This window comes from Narcine bancroftii, chromosome 12 (genome assembly GCF_036971445.1).
Source record: "Narcine bancroftii isolate sNarBan1 chromosome 12, sNarBan1.hap1, whole genome shotgun sequence".
NCBI classification, from domain to species: Eukaryota; Metazoa; Chordata; class Chondrichthyes; order Torpediniformes; family Narcinidae; genus Narcine; species Narcine bancroftii.
Genome location: NC_091480.1, coordinates 72863967 through 72887972, shown reverse-complemented (window position 1 = coordinate 72887972; position 24006 = coordinate 72863967). Strand labels below are relative to the sequence as shown.

At 41.9% G+C, this 24006-nt stretch overlaps 1 protein-coding gene across 1 annotated transcript in view; it reads left to right on the top strand.

Annotated features, from left to right (window-relative positions):
• Window positions 1-15395, top strand: part of dnajc7 (DnaJ (Hsp40) homolog, subfamily C, member 7) — a 74663-nt gene extending 59268 nt beyond the window's left edge. The window contains exons 12-14 of the mRNA XM_069906840.1: window positions 8781-8933; window positions 9802-9864; window positions 15294-15395. Coding sequence (XP_069762941.1) covers window positions 8781-8933; window positions 9802-9864; window positions 15294-15331 — 254 coding nt within the window. The 3' untranslated portion in view covers window positions 15332-15395. The remainder of the gene's footprint in view (window positions 1-8780; window positions 8934-9801; window positions 9865-15293) is intronic.
• The last annotated feature ends 8611 nt before the right edge of the window (window positions 15396-24006 follow it).

Genomic DNA, 24006 nt, shown 5'->3' with positions numbered 1-24006 from the left:
TTGCTAACAACTGAATTAGAGTTTAATTCTAAAAACTCCTGAATATGTTTTCTTATAAAATTACAGAAATCTGACCTTTTTAATAATGTAGAATTTAATTGCCATCTATAAACTGTTCCTTTTCCAAAAATAAATACGTCATTAAGAGTGGCGAATGATCAGATAAAATTCTAACCTTATAATCCACTTCCATAACATTTCCTTGCAATTGCGCTAAAATTAGAAATAAATCTATCCTAGAATAAGAATCATGCCTAAAAAAATAAAAGGAATAGTCTCTTTCTTTAGGATTTAATCTCCTCCAAAGAGCTACTAAATTCAAGTCTTTCATTACATTCAAAATTGCCTTTGTTGCTTTAGCTCGAGTAGCTGATTTAATCGTTTTATCCAAAACCGGATCGCGACAACAGTTAAAATCCCCTCTGATCAATATTTTTTTCATATGCCTCAGCTAAATACACAAAATTATCTCTAATAAATCCTTCATCATCTATATGTGGTACACAAATATTCATCAAAGTCCAATTCTCAGAATAAATTTGACAATGTACTAAAATCTTCTCACAGGATCAATAATCACTCCATGAATTTTAACTAGTAATGTTTTCTTAATTAAAATTGCTATGTCTCTTGCTACCACTTTTCCAACCCAATCTCTTTTCAATTTTTGATGCTCCTTAGATAAATGAAGTTACTGTGGACAAGCAATATCAACTCTAATTTTCCTCAAAGAAGCAAATACCCTCTTTCTTTTAATATTATAACTTAAAACATTTCAAAGTTTTACTATTTGTCATTATATTCAATTCAAAAAATTCATAACTCCCCTCTGCCTCTCCTCTTGGCCCTCCCACATCTCAAAATCATTAACTACACTTGGCACCTCTGTGAAAAGAAAGATAAGAAAACAAAATTCCCCCCCACCGCCCCAAAGTACTGTCATAAAAAGGGCCAGTACTACCACCTTCTATTGTGCGGGAAGTGGCTCTCGCTGCTAGGTGGCACATAGCTAGGGAAGGAGAAGGAAAAAATCCTGCCTTCCCTAGAGTGGAAAAAAAACATACAATTTCCGAATAGCCATGATCATCTTCAGGTAAAGGCGGCTGCTTCGAGCTCTCGGTTAACTTGCTCATCATCATCAAGGTGAGCAATTTCTTACTGTATCATCTCCTTGTCTGCTTTTGCCTCTTCGTGATTTGTGGAATATCGCTGTTAATAAATCAACGTTGATCCATTTTATTATTTGGTAGAGTATTCACAAAGTCCAAAGCTTCCATATCATCATCAAAAAATTTTGCCTGATTATTTCTCAAAAACACTTTAAGTATTGCAGGGTGACGAAAAGAAAACTTGTATCCCTTCCTCCAAACCACAGATTTTTCAGGAATAAATTCTTTCTTCTTTTCACCACAGCCATGGTGAGGTCTGCATTAAAAAAAATACTTTTTTTTTAATCAGCCACTATCAAAGGACCTTGAAATTGATGAGCTTTCTGAACAGCTACTCTCAAAATAGTATCCTTGTCTTGATAACAAAGATATCTGATCAAAACTGAGCGTGGTGGTTGACCCAACAGTTTCTTTCTAAGAGCCCTGTGTGCTCTCCACGTAGGAAATGTTCCGGTCCCAAAAATCTCCGGAACCCACTTTTGAAAAAATTGCACTGATTTGGGACCTTCAAAACCTTCTGGCAGTCCAACACTCTTGACATTATTTCTTCGACTATGATTCTCTAGTGTACCAGTTTTTTGTAAGTTCTTTCTTCTCAACACTGAGTCTTCCAGCTTATTGACCACATCTTTACACTGATCCACTTCATTATGATATTCTTGTAAATTTTCCTCAACTTTTTGAACTTGTGTTTGAACTTTATCAACCACTTTAATATCTCTTCATTTCCTCCTTAATTATCTTCACTTCTCCTTTAACATATGCATATTGAGTATTAACATCACACCTAATAGACCCATATTGTAAATCCATTTTCTGACTCATTATTTGCAACTGGTTCATCAGTTGCCTGCCTATACCTTGTCCCTTAACTCGAGGTACATTTGCTTATACAGTTTCTTCCTGCAAATGAGTCTGTTGATATTGTTCTTCTGCCTCTTCCTCCACTTGCTTTCTTTGTTCTTCTTCCTTCGTCACATCACTAATAGATGAAAAAATTACCTCTGGTTCTGCCTGAGTCGAAAGGGGGCAGATCTTGTACTTCACTGGTGAGAGCTGATTTATCAGTTTCCCACTGTAGTTCTGCTCAATCCGTTTTGCGCATGCACACTTGCTCTTGCAAGTTTTGTAGTTCAACAGTCTTCTTCTGGACGCTGGGGGCATCTTCTCCGGCTCCCCGGAGAAGTGGTGCTGGGGTCATTTGTACTCGTGCAGCCGTCGCTCTCATCACCTGCGAAGGAGGAGAGAATCCAGCTCGAGGCTCCGACGTCGAGGAAGGTAGGCCCAATTCTTTCAAACCTTGAGACTTTTTTAACTCCAACTTTCTAGTTGTTGGAGGCTTTCCCTTTCTCACAGTCATAGTTAAAACTGTGCAGGCAAGGTTCACACTAAATTTTGACTATCGAAAATGTTTAAAAAAAATGTTTTTGTTCAGTTAATTCTCCCAGGGAGGCGTATTCCCACGTCCTTTGCTCACACCATGCTCCAATTTAAAACTTTTTCTTGTGTAATTGGGCTTTTAATTTAGACATGCGGCATGGTAACAGGCCCTTTCGTCCCATGAGCCTGTGCCTCCCAATTACACCCAATTGACCTGCAATCCCCCGGTATGTTTTGAATGGTGGAAGAACATACAAATTCCTTACAACCTGCTGGATTTTAACCCCAGTCGCTCGTACTGTAACAATGTTGCGCTAGCTGTGACTAATTTTGCATATGCAGTTATACTCTTCAAGGCACTCAGCTTCATTTGGTGGAGAATTTGATTTTGGATTTTTCACAGAACCGTTGATCGGAGCAGTGTTCGCCACTTTCGGTAGCCCCTGCGACGCAGGGGCTGCTGGTTAATGTCCAGGTGTGCTGGTTTGAGGCGGTTGATGGTGAAAGTCTCTTCTTTACCACTGATATCCAGCATACATGTCGACCCATTGTGTCTGATTACTTTATACAGCCCCTCATACGGTCATTGCAAAGGTGTTTGGTATGTCCCCCTCTGAACGAAAACATACTCACAGGCCTCGAAGTCTTTAGGGAAGTAGGCTTGGGCCTGGCCATGCGGCAGAGGCTGCAGCAGTGTTAGAGTACCCAGTCTTTCCCTCAGCTTAGGCAATGAGGCCGTGGGGTCCTTGTGGCATCCAAGAACCCCCCCCAATCTACCATCTCAGCTTCTGAGGCGTTGAACTCTTCTTTCAGCGTGGTGCAGATCCCCATGGAAACTCGCCTGCCCTGTTCGGCCCCTTGAGCCAAGCCATCAAAGCTCCCTTTAGGTGCCTGTGGAACCACTCCACCAACCCGTTGGCCTGAGGGTGGTAAGCCTCGTGTGGTGGAGCTGGGTTCCCAGCAAGTTGACCAGTGCCACCCAGAGTCCCGAAGTGAACTGTGCACTTCTATCGGAGGTCGTATGCTCCAGGACTCTGAACCTCGACACCTAGGTGGTTGTATCGGCCAGCAGGACCACTTCTAGCCACCTCGTGGTGCAGTCAATCATGGTGAGGAGATATCTCGCCCCATGGGAGATATGGACGTGGCTGAACTGATGTTGCACTGGCTTGAAAGTCTGGGGTGGGGGAAGTGCCTAGATGTGTGCCTGAACTTTGGACATCTGGCAGAGTGTGCAGTTCTTCGCCCACTGACTGATCTGTGCCAGACGAACCTACTGGCCACCATTTTAACACAAGTCCGGATGGCTGGTTGTACCAGGTTGTGCACCATGCTGAAGACATGCTGCCGGCACAATGGGGCAGGGTTTGCCAGTGGAGACGTCTCAGAGGAATGTCTAGTTGCCAGGACCAATGGTGACATCCTTCAGTCTGAGGCCGCAAACCGCTGTTCTGTATGCTGGATCTCAAGGTCTTCCTGCTGTGCCCTGGCTGTGGAGGAATAGTCTATTCCCTGGGACAGGGCCTGGACAGACTCAATTGTGGGGCAGGACAGTGCGTCGACCACCACGTTGGTCTTACCCATGATGTGTTGGATGTCTGTGGTGAACTCAGACACATGAGAGGTGTCGCTGCTGCCTGCCTGATCACAGGTTGGACACTTTATGGAAGGGAGTTAACGGTTTATGCTCCATGAAGACCCTGAATTCTCTGCCTTCCAAAAAGTACCTGAAGTGCCTGACTGCCAGGTAAGCGCCAATAGCTCCTGGTCAAAGGCGCTGTATTTGAGTTCGGGTGGCTGGAGGTGCCCACTAATGAAGGCCAGGGGTTGCCATTGCCCTTCAATGAATTGCTCCAGTACGTCCCCTACCGCTGTGCTGGAGGTGTCTACTGTGAGAGCAGTTGGCGCCTCTGGCCTGGGGTGTACCAGAAGGGTGGCGTTGGCCAGTGCGTCCTTGGCCTTCTGGAATGCCTCTGAGGCCTCATTGTCCCAGGAAATGTCTTTACCTTTCACCGCCATGAGTGCAAAAAGGGGCGCATGATGTGAGCCGCTGCCATTGTGAATCGGTGATAAAAGTTAATCATATCGGCGAATTCTTGCAACCCCTTCATTGTGCGGAGCGCTAAACGGCCTTTACCTTTTCGGGCAGGGGTTTCACTCTGTGCCTGTTGGTCCAGGAAGTCGATCGTTTCTAACCCCAACTGGCACTTAGCAGAGTTTATAGTTAGTCCGCATTCCTGCAGCCGGGCGCAATTACCTCAGATGAGCTGCATGCTTCGTGTGATTGCGGCTGACGATGAGAATATCGTTCAAATAGATGAACAGGAATGGGAAATCCCGGCCCACCACATCCATCAGCCTCTAAAAGGTCTGGGCTGCATGCTCAAGTCCAAAGGGCATTCTCAGGAACATGAAAAGTCCAAAAGGGGAAATGATGGCAGTTTTGGGGATGTCATCGGGATGGACTGGGATCTGGTGATAGCCCCTGATGAGGTCGACTTTTGAGAACACCCGTGCCCCTTGTAAGTTGGTGGTAAAGATGTGGAGCACGGGGTATCTGTCGGGTGTGGTGGCCTCGTTGAGGGGGCAATAGTCCCCACATGGCCTCCACCCTCCTGCTGCCTTCGGTATCGTGTGCAGGGGGGAGGCCCAGGGGCTGTCGGAATGCCACACTATCCCCAGCCCTTCCATTTTTTTTTAAACTTCCCCTTAGCGAGGGTGAGCTTTTCGGAGGGGAAGATGGCGCGCCCTGACGTGGAGCGGGGTGGAGGGAGGGGCCTAGGTGAGGATATGGTGCCTTACCCTGTGATTTGGTTCGGCGGAGGAAAACCGTGGTGCCACGTTCAAAGGGAACTCTGTTATGATCCGTGTAAATGTCTTGTCAGACAGAGTAATGGAGTTGAGATGGGGGGGGGGGGGGGCAGGTAACTTGGCTTCCCCCAGGGGTGTTATTTGAAAAGTCCTGGTGTGCATCAACCATCGCCCTTTAAGGTCCACCAGCAGGTAGTGGGTCCACAGGAAGTCTGCTCCCAGGAGTGGTTGTGTCATCGTGAACGTCCACGTGAACCGGCTGCTGCTGAAGCGGAAGGGGATGGTGCGGGTTTTGAACGTTCATATGGTGGTGCTGTTTGCTGCCCTCAGTGTCGGGCCCGGTTTGCCGTACCGGATGACGTAGGCCGAGGAGGGGAGGAAACTTATTTTGGCACCAGTGTCCATGAGGAAGTACCTTCTTGAGAGTCCCACACGTGGAGGAAGCTGCCACATTGGCCAAATGCTGCAGCCGTTAATGATGGTTGGCCATGGCGTTTCCCTGAAGCACGCAGGGTGGGCGGGATCAACGGGCCCCCGCACCTCATCGTTGGTGGTAGTAACAGTATTGGTGGGTGGGGGGTCCCACTTGCCTCTCTGTTTGCCATTATCTTGTTGCCGTGTGTGGGGCCTAGTGACCTGTTCCATTGAGGTGCTGTTTTCTTTCTTCGCTCTTGAGAGCACGTTGCCTGGGTTGCGACTTTCCTGTGGTTGCTGAAGTCATCGTTGGCGAGCAAGAGCCAGATATCCTCGGCCAGCTGCTCCAGGAAAATCTGCTCGAAGAGCAGGCAAGGCCTGTGTACCTCAGCAAGGGCGAGGGTTTCGCTCATGTGGGTGGATGGGGTCCTGTCCCCCAATCCTTCCATCGGCAACAATGGGGCGGCACGCTTGCACCGTGAGAGCTCAAAGGTGTGGGTTAATAGCTCCTTGAGAGCATCATACCCTGCTCCGGAGGCTGCCGCAGGAAATCGACCCTTGCTGCCGTCTCCTGGTCAAGTGAGGTCACCACGTAGTAGTAACGTGTGTCATCGGTGTTGATCTGTCAAAGGTGGAACTGTACCTTGACCTGTTTGAGCCACATGTGTAGCTGCGACGCCAAGAACGTTGGCAGCTTCAATGAAACCATGTGAAGAGCTGCTTGATCTGTCATCTTCGGGTCTAACTGTCGGTTGGACCTGTCAGGGTTACCAATGTAGCGTGCACAGTACTGCTAAGTGTGGAAAGGACAACGCACACACAAGGAGTCGAAGTCGAAGACTGATTTATTGCAATGGCAGCTCTGCTTATATTCTCTCCCCGCTGCTGACCACAGGAATGATGGCACGGCAGCGCCGATCTCTGATTGGGCAGCGTTACTGCCGTTGCTCGTTGTTCCCCACCATGCAGGTGGTCATCTGGAATGAAGGTCGTTGGCCCCCGCGGGGTCTACGTGTTTGCCGCATTTGTTGGCCATTTTGTGTACCAGGTCATGTCCCAGTTAGCAGGCCGCTACAATACAAAAAAAATTCAGCCAAAAGGACTAACAGTCCTTCATGGGATCCAATTTATTTTTTGATTAAACTCTTTCAGTCTTTGAGTATGTGCTAGTGTTTGCTCAAGTATTAGTGCTGTTAGTTCCCTTTAGTTTGTGTTCTTTCTTTACACCTTTTCAAGCCACCGATTTCTAACAATGCATCTGTGAACAACATAGTCCTGTACTTCATCAACTAAAAATCTTCCTTTAATCTCCCCCTTTCTCTTCCAGTAAAGTCGATTGTTACCAAAGGAAATACTAGTGAATTGCATCTGACACTTTCCCACTATACCACCTTTTATCTCCTATATTTTTTGCATTGATGCTGTGCAAGCTTTAGATTTATTTATTTCTTGGACCTGATTATTTCTCATATCCATATATTGGAAGCCAAAGAGTTTTCAATGGTATCTGTTGCATTTTATAAGCGGGGTGGTGATGTAGAGGTTCATGAATCATGAAGGGCCTAAGCAGGCAGTTTAATCAAATTCTCTTTTCGGTTCTAGAACTAGAGGGCCACATGCTGAAGGTGATAGGAGAAATTTAAAGGACATCGGAGGGCTCAGTTTGTCACACAGAGGGTTGGTGAATATCTGGAAGGAGCAGCCAGAGAATGTGGTTGAGGCAGATGCTATCTGTGTTTAAATCTGTGTTTGGACAGATACTTGGATAGGAAGAGCATAGGCCGATTATGGGCAACTGAAATCAGTTGCTATTGCAAGCACTATGGTTAGATGAGCCGAACGGTCCTGTTTCTGTGCCTGAATCATGCGTGGAGTTGACTGTATTTGGCTGCCACCTAGTGCAATATTTGAAAACTCCCCTTGTACATCTCAAGTTTATTATCATCTGATCACACAAGTATAACCCGACGAAACAGCATTCTTCAGTCCTCGGTGCAAAACACAGACACACAACCAGACATAACACACGTGCAGACAAACAACACATATACAGGACAAGTATTTATATATACAAATAAATAAATATTGTGAATATGAGCGTCTCAGAGGTTCAGTGCAAGAAGTTCCTGGGGTCGTTCAGCCTTCTCACTGCCTGTAGGAAGAAGCTGTTCCTCAGCCTGGTGGGGCTGGCTCAGATATTCCTGGATCTCTTCCCCCGGCGGGAGCAGGGTGGAAGGGGTCCTCAATGATTTTGTGCACCTGACATTTAAAATGAATTTGATTAAACCGGTGGTGGAATAAATGTTGTAATTAGAAGATCGAAAATTCCTAACAGCAGTAAATTAGTATATCCTGTAGAATCCTGTTAATTATTCTGATATAATCCCCTAAATTTTCAACAACTTCAACGCAGTGAAAAGATTAATAACTTCATCTGGTGTTAAATGCTATCCAGCAATTACACCTCCTCATTATGAATATTGGCCAGAGCGTCAGGGGTTAACTTGCGTCCTGAGAGATATAAAAGCAGCAGATTTTAGAATCGTGAGCAAAGAATTTCTGGAGGAAACCAGCAGGTCAGACAGCGTCCATCGATAGAAATAGTCTCGATGAAATGTCCAGACCAAAAATGTTGAACGTTTCTATCCATGAATGGTGTCTGACCTGCTGAGTTCTTCCAGCAATTCTTTGCGTGTTTGTTCAGTGACTTGTCAAGTTTGTGAGCTGCCTGTTTATTCAGCGTTGGTTATTATTTTGAACTTTTGTCTTCAATTGTATTGACTTGTTTTGTCAAAGCAGCTGTAATGCAAGTGGGTGATATTTGTATCAAAATAGCACAATGTTGCTTTATGTATATGTACACACAATTACATTATTTGTGAATATACACTCAATATGCAGTAGCCAGAGAATAAATGTTCAAAGTTACAGATCTGAGAATTCAAAATAAAAATCGTGAAGTTAAACGTACTCCATGGTGAAATGCCCCTTTCTCTCTCTGTGCAGATAGACATAGTGGTGCCAGTCCAGAGATACAGAAAGAAGAAGAAAAGAAATTCAAAGAAGTGGGAGAAGCGTTCAGTATCCTATCAGATCCAAAAAAGAAAGCACGCTATGATAGTGGTCAGGATTTGGATGATGATGGCATGACCTCTGGTGGTAAGTGTAAAACTGTAAAACTGCTGTAAACTACACCATGCGGAATAATTTTAACATCCTAGCCTATGCAGGTAATTGGCTCACAAATTCCTGACACAGAATGATGCACTGATTCAAATTTGTGGGCGTGCCAGTAACTTTTATGGGAAGCAGCATTAGCTAGAATCTTTCAGTTGGAAAAATGGGTTATTTTTCGTGGCAGTGTAATTCCCTGCCTACAATTTGCTTGTACATTTGATGAAGGGCTCAAGTTCAAAATGTTGGTATGCATCTTTATGCTTGCTCTATAAAGAACACTGTTTAACCCACTGAATTTCTCTGGCTTTGTGTTTTTACGTCTATTGTCAGGTTATACCTGCTACAGTGAGAAGGGTTCTTTCAAGTCAACTTTAACATTAATAACAAAGTTGAAAAGCAAGAGCACAATGACACAGTATTAGAGCGAAAAGATCAATCAGTGCCTATCTAGCGCAGCACAAGTTCACTGAGGTTGAGGCCCATTCAGAGTCTGGTGGCTACAGGGAAGAAATGCTTTAAATCTGCTGGTGCAGTTTCACAGTCTTGTACCTTCTGCCCAAGCATGCTTGTGCAAGATCTGATTGGTAGTATCCAAGTTAATGGTCACTACAAACGGGCTATTCCAGGTGTGCATCAGTTATTTGCAACCTCATCGTTGTCACTCGCTTCTGCCCAATCTCCGATGTAAGGGACTGAGAACTATCAGTGGGAGCCCAATCCAGGTTATGTTACTTCAGGCTAAAACTGGAAAATGATAGAACATGGAATATAAGCATTTTAGAATTGTTTTACCATGAAATTCAATGTGTGATTGGTTGGATTTTAATGTAAACTTTTTTTCTCATTGCAGATTTTGATGCTAATAATATTTTCAAGGCATTTTTCGGTAGCCCGGGTGGCTTTAGTTTTGAAGGTGAGTTTTCAATATACTGTAAATGCATGCTCTAAATTTCAATGTGTTAGTGGACTTCCATCTTTGCTGCCATTAGAACCTGGCAGATGGGAAGACACCAAATGTAACTTAACTGCTTTGAAAAAAGGACAACAAAAGGAAGGTATCTGTAGGCCAGTTAGCTTCACGACCGTAGTTGGGAAAATACTTGAAGTTGTCATTAAGGATGAAATAGCAATACATCTGATTAAAAAGTCCTTCATCAGGGGTCATGTTTAAGCGACGTAGTAGAGTTCTTTGAGGATGTAATGAGTGCACAAGACAGAGGGAAGCAGAGGTGCACGATAAGGTGCTGCTCACAAGATTTGCATGACAATTTGTAAGCCTACACAGAGGTGGGGGGGGGATCAAGTCGATAAAACTTTAATCGAATGGAATGTAGCTTAAATTGCTGGATTGTTTGAACTTAAGAGCAAGGAGGTTCTGCTGCATGTGTATAAGGTACTGGCTAGGCTGCAACTGGAGTACACTGTGCAGTCTGGTCTGTTAACTAGAGAAACGATATACTGGCTTCGGAGGTGGTACAAAGGAGGTTTGCCAGGTTGATTTTGGATATGAGGGGGTTAGCTTTTGAGGGAGGTTGAGTGTTCTAGGACTATACTCATTGGATTTTAGAACAAGTGAATAACCCTACATTTACTGATGTTGTACTTCATCTGCCAGTCCCTTGCCCATTAACTTAAGCTATTTACATCTCTCGGAGGCACGATTAGTATATTGGTTCCTGCAACATCTTTACAACACCAGCGATTTGGACCGGGGTTCGAATCCCACGCTGTCTGTAAGGAGTCTGTACATTCTCCTCATGTTTGTGCAGGTTTTCCCCAGGGGCTCCGGTTTCCTCCCACCATTCAAAAACTACCAGGGATGTACGTTAAATGGGTGTAATTGGGCAGAATGGACTCGTGGCCTATAACTGTGCTGTATGTCTAAAAAATTTTTTAATTAAATTTAATGAAAGGTAATCTAATAGAGACATGAAATTATAAAAGGAACAGGTAAGATAGAAACAAGGAGGTTGTTTCCACTGGCAGATAAGAACAGAACTTGCGGGCATAGTCTCAAAATTTGGGAGATTAGATTTAAGATGGATGAAGAGGAACTGCTTCTCCCAGAGAAGTGAAGCTGTAGAATTCTCTTCATAAGGGAACAGAAGAGGCTGCCTAATTAACTATTTAAGACGCACAGATTTTTGAAGAATAGGGGATTTATAGGTTATGAGGAACAGGAAGGTAAATTGAGCTGAGCCAACGGCCAGATCAGTCATGATCTAATGGCAGAGCAGGAAGTCTGATCCTGCTCCTATTTCTTACATCAACCAGTTGATTGAAAACGGTTTCCACCGTGCCTTGTTTGGAGATGCTCTTGTGTGAAATTTAAGTGCTGGGCCACAGTTTACACTGTGAATAAATATCCGGAGAATATTCCTTTCTTAGTTAGTGACAATGGGCAGTACGGTTGGTGTAGTGGTCAGCGCAATGCTGTGACAGTGCCAGTGATCAGGAATGGAGTTCAAATCCTGCGCTGTCCATAAGGAGATTGTACGTTCTTCCCCTGTCTGTGCAGGTTTTCCCTGGGGGCTCCGGTTTCCTCCCACCATTCAAAACATATTGATGTGTAGGATAATTGGGCGGCACAGACTCATGGGCCGAAATAGCTGTTACCCTGCTGTATATCTAAATTTTAAAATTTTTAAAATTCGTCAACAAATTTGCCATTCAGGTGAGGTAACCATGCAAGCATAGCCTCGTGTGAAAGAGTGTACACAATTGGATGGCCACCTTGTCTCATGCCTACCCCAGTTTATGTGCCTGAGATTACTAATCTTTGCCTGTTTCCCAGAGCCCACAATTCCCCACAAAAATGTATCCCTTAAAAATGACCTCTTTCCGCATCCCTCTGGGCGAGAGAATTCTGGAGATTCGTCAACTTCTACGGTAACAAATTCACGTGCACCACAGTTTGAAGTGGCTGAACCGTGAAACTGTTCCTAGTGGAACCATCACATGCCCTTTAGAATCTTGTATGGTTAGATAAGTTCATTCTTTGTTTTCTGAAGTATGAGCAGATATTATTTTAGACGATATGCAACCTTTCAGCTCATTTATCTAACTCTCCCAGAAAACAATGTGACTTTGGGGCGGCACAATTAGCGTAGCGGTTAGCGCAACACTGTTACAGTACCAGCGACTGGGATTTGAATCTGGCGCTGTCTGCAAGGAGTTTGTATGCTCTCCCTGTGTCTACGTGGGTTTCCTCTGGTGCTCCAGTTCCCTCTCACCCTTCAAAACATACCGGGGTTAAGGGCTAATTGGGTGGAATGGACTCGTGAGCCAAAATGGCCTGTTACTGTGCTGTATGTTTACATTTTTAAAATCTATCTAAGTCCAGTCTAGCTGAATGTTGAATAAGTTCTGACTATGGTGTGATTTTAAAGAAGCAGCTTTCCAGTGGGGCCTCAGTTAAGCAGGTTTAATTCATTTAACAATTCACCCAATCTATCTATTCTGGACAACGAAGATTTTGCTTCTTGAACACTTTTCTGTATATTTTATGGATTTTGGGAAAATCACCTTAAAAAATTCCTATTACATATGGTTTTTTTAAAAAGATACATCCTATTTTCTGATTTCCTTTCATATTTTAAGTCTACTAGTATATTGCCCACAAAGCAAGCTCTTTTGGTCAGTCCAAGCATGTCTGGGCATGCAAATGGTATGCTTAGTCAGGATAGATGCGAGTTAGGCTATAAAAGCAGCTCACATATTCAGATGCTGTGCATTACATTGCTTATAGATTTAATGTTGATACGCAAGTTCTTCAGGCAATAAATTAATGAGTGAACATAACAATAGCATTTATTGTCTACAAGAAGATTCAATACAGCAGAAATGTTCATCAGTGTCGCAACAGCTATGATTCGTTCTGTTACATTTGTGGTGAGCATACGCTTAAGGCTAAATTCAATATGTTTGTTTTTCCAATGACCAACATGGCACAGAAAATCTGAAATGATCTTTGTGTTCTGCTTGAAGTAGTCTATCATAATCCCCTTTTGTTTTCAAAAAGCCAACCTTTTGAAAATATGTGTTGTCCAGTGTTACTCATTCCAAACTTAATCACACTGGCTTCCACTGGTGAGTTCCTTAATGGATATTTGATTTACTGTCACTGCAAACTTTGCAATTTAACGTATGCACAGGGAAAAGCAAAAGGAGCAGATGCTGAAAATATAAAGTGCCAGAATTTCAAATATTTATTGTTTTTATAATGTGCAAAGGGTCCCTTTCAATGTGGAAATTTCACTCCTGGCATAGAAGATTCTATATTGCACAGGAATTTGATAGTATAATGGTAATGTGATGAGGTATATCATACATAAATTACTTTAAAAGGGATCGATTGTGGGGGTTTAGTGTAGGTCACTTCACAAACCGATACTTACAAAACAGCTCTCATTTAAAATGCCAGAGCTTTGCTCAAGCCAGACAGTCCAGGCTCCGAGTACGTTTGCAAAGACAACGAAACTACTTTGGAAGGAATTTTAAAAAGTAGGTGCAAATGGACAGTCCACGCTCAGAGGCTGATAAGATCTTTCAAAGATTGGATTTGGAGCCCTGCAAGGAGTTTTGGTTTTTACAAGCAGAGAGAGAAAAAAAAAATAGGATTTTTTTCTTTTAGAGGGAGAGAGAGTTCTGCAGTAGCTTTTGGAGGCTGCAACATGGCCATTTTGAAGATTGTGAGTTCTGAGTTCACCCTGTTAAAAACCCTTGTAGTCTTACTAGAGGAAATGGCTGGCTAGAGTGTTTCTCCTTAAATAAGGGAAACAAGAGGACACACACAAACTGATTTCTTCAAATCAGTCACTTCAGTGTCCTGCCAAAGAAACTTGCCCCATCAAATGATAACCTCTTCTTACAGGTTACCTTTTGATGGGGCAAGTTTCTTCGGCAGGACGCTGAAGTGACTGATCAGAGGAAATCAGTTTGTGTGTGTCCAACGAGCAGCAAATCTGTCTCTGAAACCAACTGGAACCTTCCTGAGTGGTAACCATTTAACTTTAAGCACCAGAGCCTGGTGAACATTTATAAATGTTAAATTCTGTGCACAGAATAAGAATTGCCTGATATTGGTGAACTTGGAGGAGTGAGAAGTGAGATTGGACTGTGAATCCAAGAACTTTTCTGAACTTGTACACATCACATACACGTGCGCTTAGAATTAGAAGGGGATTAAGTTAATAGTAATAAGTTAAAGTTTGATCCTGTTTTTATGTTTAAAGAAAATTAAAAGCAACTTTTGTTTTAGTAACAATTTGTCTTGGTGAATTTATATTACTGCTGGGGTGGGGTCCTCTGGGTGAGTAACAGTAAACTTGTCAGGTAATGAGATGCCTGAAATATGATCCTGGATTCTGTTGAAATCCCACCACAAACCTCTACTATATTTAAATTGGTAAATTAAACGTGGAATTTAAAAAGAACTATTTACATTGGACAACGATTTTTTTTAAAGGTTTGCTTCCTAAAAAAAAGGAGACTTTGATAAACAATTTCTAGCTGAACACAATGATTGTTTCAAACTTGCTGTATCACGTAGGAAGATGGAGAAACGTTAAATTAACTTTTATTGAATTTAGCATGTTTACTTGCATAATAATGCTGACACATTGCGTTAGTTCAACTAACCTAAAAATGTTTTGCCGCTGGTTTTTTCATTTGTACTCAGCATCTGATGCCTCTCATGTCGGTGTCCAACAATAGTCAGCCAGCATTGATAGATTCCAGTTGCCCTGATACCACTTTTCCATGGTCGCAATGTCCTGGTGAAACCTTTCACCATGTTCGTCACTGACTGCACCAAGATCAGCAGGGAAGACGTCCAAGTGCGAATGCAGAAAATGAATTTTCAATGACACGTTGCACTTCCTGGTTTTGTATTCTTGAAGTAGACTTAAAATATGACAGGAAATCACAAAAATAGGTTATATCTAACCTATTTAGATATAGGTTATAAATTTTAAGGTGATTATTGTGATCAGCAGCCCAAAATCTGTAAAATACACCCAAAAGTGTTCAGGAAACAAATTCTTCATTGTCCAGTGTGACCTGTAATTGTGATCGTGAAATCATGTGCAAATTCAACTGGTTCTCTCACATCAAGGATGTGATTCCAAACCCACAGAAACTAGTCGTTGTCATTTAGCTTAAAGGCATTTAGAGATGGAGAATACATCACCACTTCCCGATGACCTGCATGTCTTGAAATTGTTTAATTTTTTTGTGGTCAAAGTGGAAGTTGCTGTGACAATAGCACTGATACTGAAGATTTGTTGATAATACTAATGCAGCATTTATCTCTCTCTCTCTCTCTCTCTATCTTTCTTTCAGCATCTGGTCCTGGGAATTTTTTCTTCCAGTTTGGCTAAGGCGCAACTTTTTGTTCAATGTCACTGGGTGTAACTCAATCAAAAATAAATAAATACCCATGTTTCCCTGTGTTTAATCTATTTAGAAGAAAACCCTTCAATGTTTTGGTTGAATACTTCTTGTATTCAGTTTTGTTTGATAAAAGAAGCTCTCACAGGGTGTAAAACTGACCTATTAACGTTTTGTTTTTTATAATCATATTACAAATAAAAAGGATTACCTCAGTTTTTTTTGAAGTATGCAGTCCCTTCCGCTAATGGTCCTCCAACGTGGAATATCAGCTTTTTTTCAATGAAGCAGCAGATGGTTCTTCCTCGGAATAACCAACTTTTTAACGGATTTCTGGAATGCATTAATTTGTCAGCTTCTCTTCCACATAATCTGCCTTGTTAGTCAAAAGAGCATTTGAAATTGATGATCGAAGGAAGATGGTTTAAATAATGAACCTATTAGTCCTACAAGCGGAGCTGCAGGAATTTGCTTGACCATACATTTCATAACAGCATAAAGATCAAATGGGCAAAACCTCTCAAGTTCGGGAAGGATGCTCTATATGTCCTTGTATTTAACAAAACCGTTCTTTCTGCATGTTCTTAGCTCTGAACTGCACTAATGCTTAATTAAAATAAACTTGAAAGAAAATGTTGCAGTTGACATAAAGTTGTAGGCCATTGTCCCTATCACGTCTCCATTCCCAAAAGTAAATGTCACAAGAACATTTGGGCTTCTTTGCAAGGGAAGATCAATGGTGTATTTTGTGATCAATTGTGGTGCCTTTATACAGATAAATCATACTTTTTTCTTAAGTAGACATGACTTTAAAAACCTGCATTTATATACAGTTCAATTCCGATTATCCAAAAACCTCATTTTATCGAAATTCTCAGTTACCTGAAAAAAAATCTGGCAGCGAAAAAAACCGTTGAGCAGAAATTCTAGTATTTGTTGCTGCATTTACCTTGAAATCAGAGATCACATTTTTTTGGTAAGAATTAAACACTGTTTCATGCTTGAAAACCCTGATGTTCTTTGTTGTTGTTTAACCACAGATACTGCTTAAAGCCATTTCTCAGTTATCCGAAAAATCCAGATAACTGATGCAGGTTTGGTCCCGAGCATTTTGGATAATCGGAAACGTTCTGGTTTCTTGTTGCAGAACAGAATCAGAGATTGAATGAGGTAGAACCTTAGAACGTGACAGCACAGAAGCAGGCCCCTTCAGTCCTTCTAGTCTGTGCCAAAACATTTTTTTGCCTATGTCCATTGACCTGCACTCAGTCCATAGCCCTCCATACCCATCCCATCCATATACCTGTCCAAATTCTTCTTAAATGTTAAAATTGAGCCCGCATTCACCACTTCCACTGGCAACTCATTCCACACTCCCACCACTCTCTTGTGTGAAGAAGTTTCCCCCTCATTTTCTCCCTAAGCTTTTCCCCTTTCACTTTTAACCTATGTCCTCTGGTTTGTATCTCACCTACTCTCAGTGGAAAAAGCCGACCTACATTCACTCTGTCTATCCTCCTCATAATTTTAAATACCTCCATCAAATCTCCTCTCATTCTTTGACACTCCAGGGAATAAAGTCCTAACCTGTTTAACCTTTCCTTGTAACTCAGTTCCTGAAGTCTGGGCAACATCCTAGTAAATCTTCTCTGCAATTTTTATATCTTATTGATATATTTCTTGTAGTTAGATGACAAAACTGCACATATCTGTATTCCCAGATCCCTCCGTTCTACCGCACTCCTCAGTGCCCTACCATTTACCGTGTATGTTCTACTTTGGTTTGTCCTTCCAAAATGCAACACCTCACACTTGTCTGCATTAAATTCCATCTGCCATTTTTCAGCCCTTTTTTTCCAGCTGGTCCAGATCCCTCTACAAGCTTTGAGAGCCTTCCTCACTGTCCACAATGCCTCCAATCTTTGTGCCATCTGCAAACCTGGTGAGCCAATTGACCACATTATCATCCAGATCATTGATATAGATGACAAACAACAATGGTCCCAGCACCAACCCTTGGGACACACCACTAGTCACAGATCTCCAGTCTGAGAAACAATCATCCTCTGGCTTCCATCAAGTATTGTCGAATTGAGTTCACTACTTCACCACGAATGCCTAGCATCTGAACCTTCCATGTTAACCTCCCACATGGGACCTTGTCAAAGGCCTTGTAGTCAGCCTTTCCATTGTCAACTTTACTGCTAATCTCCTCGAAAAACTCTAAGATTGATTAAACATGGCCTACCATGCATAAAGCAACAGACTATCCCAAAGCAGTTTTTGGCTACCCAAATAATTGTATATATGATCTATTAGTACACTTCCAATAACTTACCAACTACTGACATCAGGCTCTCTGGCCTATAATTTCCAGGTTACTTTTGGAGCCTTTTTTTTAAAACAACGGAACCATGTGAGCTACTCTCCAATCCTTTGGCACCTCACTCGTGGCTAAGGACACTTAATATTTCTGCCAGAGCCCCTGTAATTTCTGCACTAGCCTCCCTCAAGGTCAGAGTGAATATTTTGTCAGACCCTGGGGATTTATTCACACGTATTTGCTTTCAGACACCAAGCACTTCCTCCCCGTGTTTAATATAGATTCCATAACCCCACAGTTTGTTTTCCTTATTTCCCTTGACTCTGCCCATTTCCTGAGTGAATACTGATGCAAATAAAAACATTTAAGATCTCCCCACACCCCCCCCCCCCCCATCTTTTTTGGCTCCATACAAAGCCGACCACTCTGATCTTCAAGGGGACTAATTTTATCCCTTTCTATCCTTTTGTTCTTAATATACCTGTAGAAACATGAAGGATTTTCCTTTACATTGTCTGCCAAAGCAACCTCACGTCTTCTTTTAGCCTTCGGCTTGAAAGAAGGGTAAACTTAAAATAGTACATTTAATTTCTTGGCCCCCTTGTATACAAATCTAACTGGGGTACAGGGCATTAGAGTAACTACAGGGAGGGGTGACACAAACTGCCATTGTAGAACTCAATCAGCCGGGGTGGGTGGTGCAGGTGCCATGGACCACCCCCATCCAACACCTCCACTGTCACACTTCCTCCTTCTGGTGGTGGGGGGGGGGGGGGCATTCGCTGACAGATTGCATCATGGTCTATATTTGTTTTGGTGATTTGGATATCCACACGCACACACTATATACGGTTATATCCCCGCTTTATGAATACTCGCTTTACGCAAATTCACTTTTACGAAGAAACCGATGGTCACTTTTACAGAAGTATTTTTGCTTTTACAAAAAAGTGGCCGGCAGGGCTGTCACAGGTCGGCCACGTCGGATCTGTCAGGGCGGCCGATGGGGCGGTCATAGGGTGGCCAGTGGGGCTGTCAGCACACAGCCGACAAGGTGGTCAAAACTCGCTCTCTTCACATTTTTGGTAAGTGAAACTAAACTGTACATACATTATTTCTACTTTATAGGCTGGGTATTTACTATTATTATTCCTGCTTTTAATAAATGTTGGTGTTATTTTAGGTTTTATTTGTTATTTGGTGGATTTTTTTTGGGTCTGGGAATGCTCAAAAGGTTTTCCTATAGAAATCAATGGTAATTGGTTCTTCGCTCTACGCCATTTTGTCTTATGAAAGGTTCCTTAAGAACACTAGTTTTGTAAAGTGGGGTATAGCTGTGTGTTTCCGATGATCCAAAATGGTCGGGACCGTGCCTATGTCAGATAAACGGTTTATTCGGAGAACTGGTCATTTTTTAAAAACAACCCAGTAGCAACAGCAAATCACTTGTATCAATGTTTAAACCACAACAAAAGAAGGGAAGGCTTTTTAAGCAAGAAATAATGTTTAATTCTCACCAAATAAAATGCTGGCTGCAACACAACCGCCAATCCACGACACGTCCCCACTGCTGCCGCTGATCCCCGGGAAGGTTTCCCAGGCTGGTGTAGCATTCACTGGCAAGTCAGCAGACCCCTGTCTCCCCAGTCACTGGAGCTTGCGACACCTGAGTTCTGACTCCAAATCCTCCCCTCAGCCTACCCCGCACGCACACCAGAGAGTCCGATGCACGTGTGCGGTAGTAGGCTGAGGGGAAGAGTCGGTCTCAGAAGCTCTGGTGTGAGGGAGGGAACGTCACTGAGGCCAAGATCCCACTCCTGCCTGGGAGGCCACTCTCCTTGATGACGCCGGGACATGGGATTCTTCCGACTGCTGGTGGCTGGGATGTGGTGGTGCACAGTTTGAGAGGGAAAGTTGGAGGGAAAAGTTAATGGGGAAGGTAAAGAAGAAATGGAACAAGAGAAGGGAGGAAGTTACCTGAAACGAGGACAATCGTCATTCTAATTTCATGTTGAGTGAATTTTTTTTCAACCTATGAGGTCAGTTTGGATAAATGAGGATTTCAGAGAATCCAATTTTGGATAATCAAGAGTTGTACTGAACGTATATATTACACACACACCCCCCACTGTGGGGCTTTTAGTTAAAGTCATGTCTACTTGAGAAAAACGCGTGATTTAAGAATTCAGTTATTTTTCAAAGGACAATACCTCAGTTAATGTTTGACCATTCACAAAGCACCTGTTCAAACCTACTCGTTTCTCTGTCAGCCAATAATTCATGTGGGCTGTTCCCTCAGTATTGGTTCCTCTTCAATCAGGTTAATTTATTTAATAAAATTACCTTTTATGGGAGCTGATCCATCCAGATGATTGAAGTTTGACTTGTTAAAATGCTTTTTTTACATTATCTTGTGTTTCATCAGCTTAATAGATTAATAAATTGCAGGGCCCCTTCAGTTACTTCTGGTAAATAATAAACAGTTTGATAAGTTTGTGTTCTAGCAGCATTCATTCCAGAAGTAGGATTGCATCATTTGTCTTGACTGAACTTTATAATGCTGACAAAACATAAAATTGAATTTCTTGCCAAGTTCTCAACGAAATGGCCTTTCTGTTAAGATTGCTTTGCATACAGGTCAAAAAAAAATTGGTTCATCTGTGGAATGTCAAATTGGTAAGTTACCCATTTTAACATTGCTTTAAAATACAGGTTACCTTTTAAAATTATGCTCATATATTTAACTATTCAGAGATGCGTGGTTCTAAAAAAGGGTTTAGAATGTTTTCAAACCCATATTTTTGAATGTGTTCTTACGGCATTGAAGATGCTCACCCCAGACAAAGGATATCGATTGTCCAAGACCTTTTTACTCCTTTACGGTTTTTAATGATCAAGTCCAAGATTTATTTAATTAAAACCTTTCCCCTTTTGGCTTGTTGAATGCACAGAGAGGGTTTGGCACATTATTATAACTTTTATTCAAATAACCTGCACCACAATAATTCAATTAAACTTAACTAGAAGTGAATAGTGTTGATAAATTAGCAGAAGAGATTACCAGGGCAAAAAATGCACTGAGATACAACTTTGAATAAAAACATACAGAAACAAAGTAGATATTCTAAAATTGTTTGCATGCTGTGATTTTTTTAATGATAAAGACCACTTAATGTAAGATTCTAATAAGTATGATCAGAATGAGGGTTTCATATGCTAATTATGAGTTCAACACAGTCATTTTTTTCTTTGCATGGAGTTGAGGGTTTTTGAAAATGCTTCAGAAGAATACAAGGGAGAAAATGTTATTGGATCATTGCGACCTTTGTAAATCCAATTACTTGCTGCTCACATCTTTAACGATTCTTTGAATAGAAAAATATCCAACATCTGGGTTTCAGAAACTTGCTTCTGAATAGTCGTGTTGTAGAAAAATAAATGCACTTTGCTCTGATGCTTAGAAATTAAAATAAATAAAAATCAACCGTTAATATTACATAATATCTCTTAAATTGAGTAGCTTGCGTGACCACTTAGAAAAGCTTCCCCCTGATTTATTCTGTTTTCTCCAAGCATGTCAGGTAAGTTTTTTTTTTAAAGGATTACAATCCCGTGGGTTTTGGCCCCCGTTTTGTCCTTCAAAACATCATTGTTCAAGAATGCTAAGTGACCACAGACTCCTTAATCACTGAGGCAATGACAAGCATCCTGCCTTGTCTGGATACCCACTTGGATAATGGTCATCACTTCTGGCCTTTAATTTCCCTTGGAAACAAGCAAATGGTAGTATCTAAAATGATGCTCTACTTGAGAGCATTTAATTCATTGAAGATTGAATCCAGGGCATTTATGGTCATCTGGTTCATGTAGGGGAGGACTGAGGAAATATAAAGACATGAATCCATTTCACCACTGTCCCTTCAGTGAATGAAATGCTTAACTGCTCCTCTAAAGTGGACAACCTATGCTTTGTGTGTGTGTGTTTACCTTTAGTAACCAAGGGATGAGTGTAAAGGTAACTGAGTTTAGAATAAAAGGCTTTTGCATGCTGTAAATCTGAAACAAAAGAAGAAAATGTGAAATACAGTTGAAAGTGCACAAGATAGATAAACCTTAGAGGTGCTTCAGAACAATATGGTGAAATCATCCAGACCTGGAACATTCAATTTGCTCATGTTTATTTGAAAATTCTTTGCAAATGTGAAGTTTATTGTTACCATGGTGTGTGCATTAGGATGAGGGAGTTGTACACTCTCAGATAATTCCTTGCTTTACAAAGAGCTAATGGTTGATCTTTTTATTTTTGTACCTGCTTTCGCACTGAAAATTGCCAAACACAGACTGTCCGACTGCTAGTTTGTAAAGAAAAACGAATGAAAGGGAAGCAATTTCCTTTTCAAACTAAAATCAGCAGGTCAGTGTAGCATTAATGTATTGTTCAGTTTGTTTTCATGATACTTTATTATAGCTTAAAACCTGGGGAACTGGCCTAGAGGAGTTGCTGAGCCAAAAAGTATGCCAAGATGAAGTAACATTCAAGGGCTTGATCTAAGATGTCCTATTAGTGCTCTTAATCTCAGCGTTACTGTGGCTTGTGACTCCTCCACTGAATACTTCTCCGGTATTATCATTCTTTGAGCAGAGACATTCAAAATGTTATAGAATTTGTAAACCATGTTAAATCTCAGTAATTTTATAGTTAAGGAGTCCTGACTTCAACTGCACCTCGAAGGATTTTGAATGTTTCCTATTTTGTGTAATGTATTTCTCTAGTGAGCCTTGTGATGTATATTAAGCTGCACATACTTTGTTCTGGTTGTATCATTTCTCATTGTTTTACTGCTGTACAATATGTACACTCTGTACAGTATTCATGTACAAAGTGAAATAAAAATAAAATGATTGCTCAAGATGTTTTCACTCTTACCAGACCTTTCTCTACCCTTCTCTCTGGTCTGAATTATGTGGTAATAATGTTTTCAAAAGGTTTTATTTAATGAACCCAATTTTGCTGTCTCAATGCCCACTGGGGCATTCAACATTGTCATGCAATGGATTCATATACAGTGCCATCTCTAAGCTTGGTTCTATTCTCACCTCATGTTCACAGTAGACAGGGCCACTGCTCTAATGGGTAAGCAGATGCTTTTCTGGAATACAACATTTTCGGGCTGGGAAAAATACACAGTGCATCCCCATGGGCAGAGAGTGGCCTGCAATTTGCTTGAGGGAGAAATAAATTCATGGAAAGGCTTTCAAGGAGACAATGGTGTTCAGGGCAAAAATTCCTAAAGCCACAGACAGCACCAGTGATTAGGACTTGGGTTTGAATCCTGCACTATAAGGAGTTTGTACGTTCTACCCATGTCTGCAAGGGTTTCCCAGGGTGCTCCAGTTTCCTTCTACTGTTCGAAACGTACAGGTTGTAGGTCAATTGGGTGGCTTGGGCTCATGGGCCGCAATGGCCTGTTACTGTGCTGTATAATAAACTTTCACAAATTGGCCAAGAATGTGTCTGCATTTTGTCTATATGTACATGACAATTGATAAGGCAGTTTGGAGCATGCTGACATCATGAAAGGCTATTATCGTTTGAAAGTTTTGTGGAAGATCCAAGTTGTATGTTATTCTCGTCTTGCTGTCGGGTGTCGCTCATTTTTCTCAGGTGTGTTCTATCCTCATTTCCTCAAAAAAAATTCTCAAAATCTCTTAGTTGCTTTTGCCTACAGATCTACAGTGCCCTCTGGGGCATTCTTGTCATGCAACAGATTCATGTTTTATGCTCCATATTATCTGACTTTACCGGCAACTTTACTTTGCAGTTACATTCGTACCCACTTCCTTTCTGTGTTTGCATTTCTTGCTGCTTCCAGTCCAATGCTTGTAAGCGTGCTGATTTGTGCTGTGCGGGGGTTGAAATCCTCCACCTGTTGCAGTATTAAAGCAAAACAAATGAGCTGCTGGAGGAACTCAGTGAGTCAGGCAGCATCTGTGAAGGAAAATGGATGGTCAGCATTTCAGCTCGAGACCCTGCACCAAGACTGAGTTCCACCCACAGCTCATTCTCTTGCTCTAGGTTCCAGCATCTGCAATCTCTAATCCTGAAATCTATTTCTGAAATTTGTTCTACTGAATTCACTGGAATTGCAACTCAAAAGCAGAGTTCAAATGTGTGTTTAAGTCCTTCCTACCCATCCATTCACTGCTGCCCTCCATTGGGAATTCTTCATGCATTAACACCTTAATTACTATTGAAGGCTTATAGTAGTGGCGTCAAAATGCTGACCATTTTGACATCGATTCAGGTAGATACAACATTTGCCATAGCCTAGCCATGCGCTT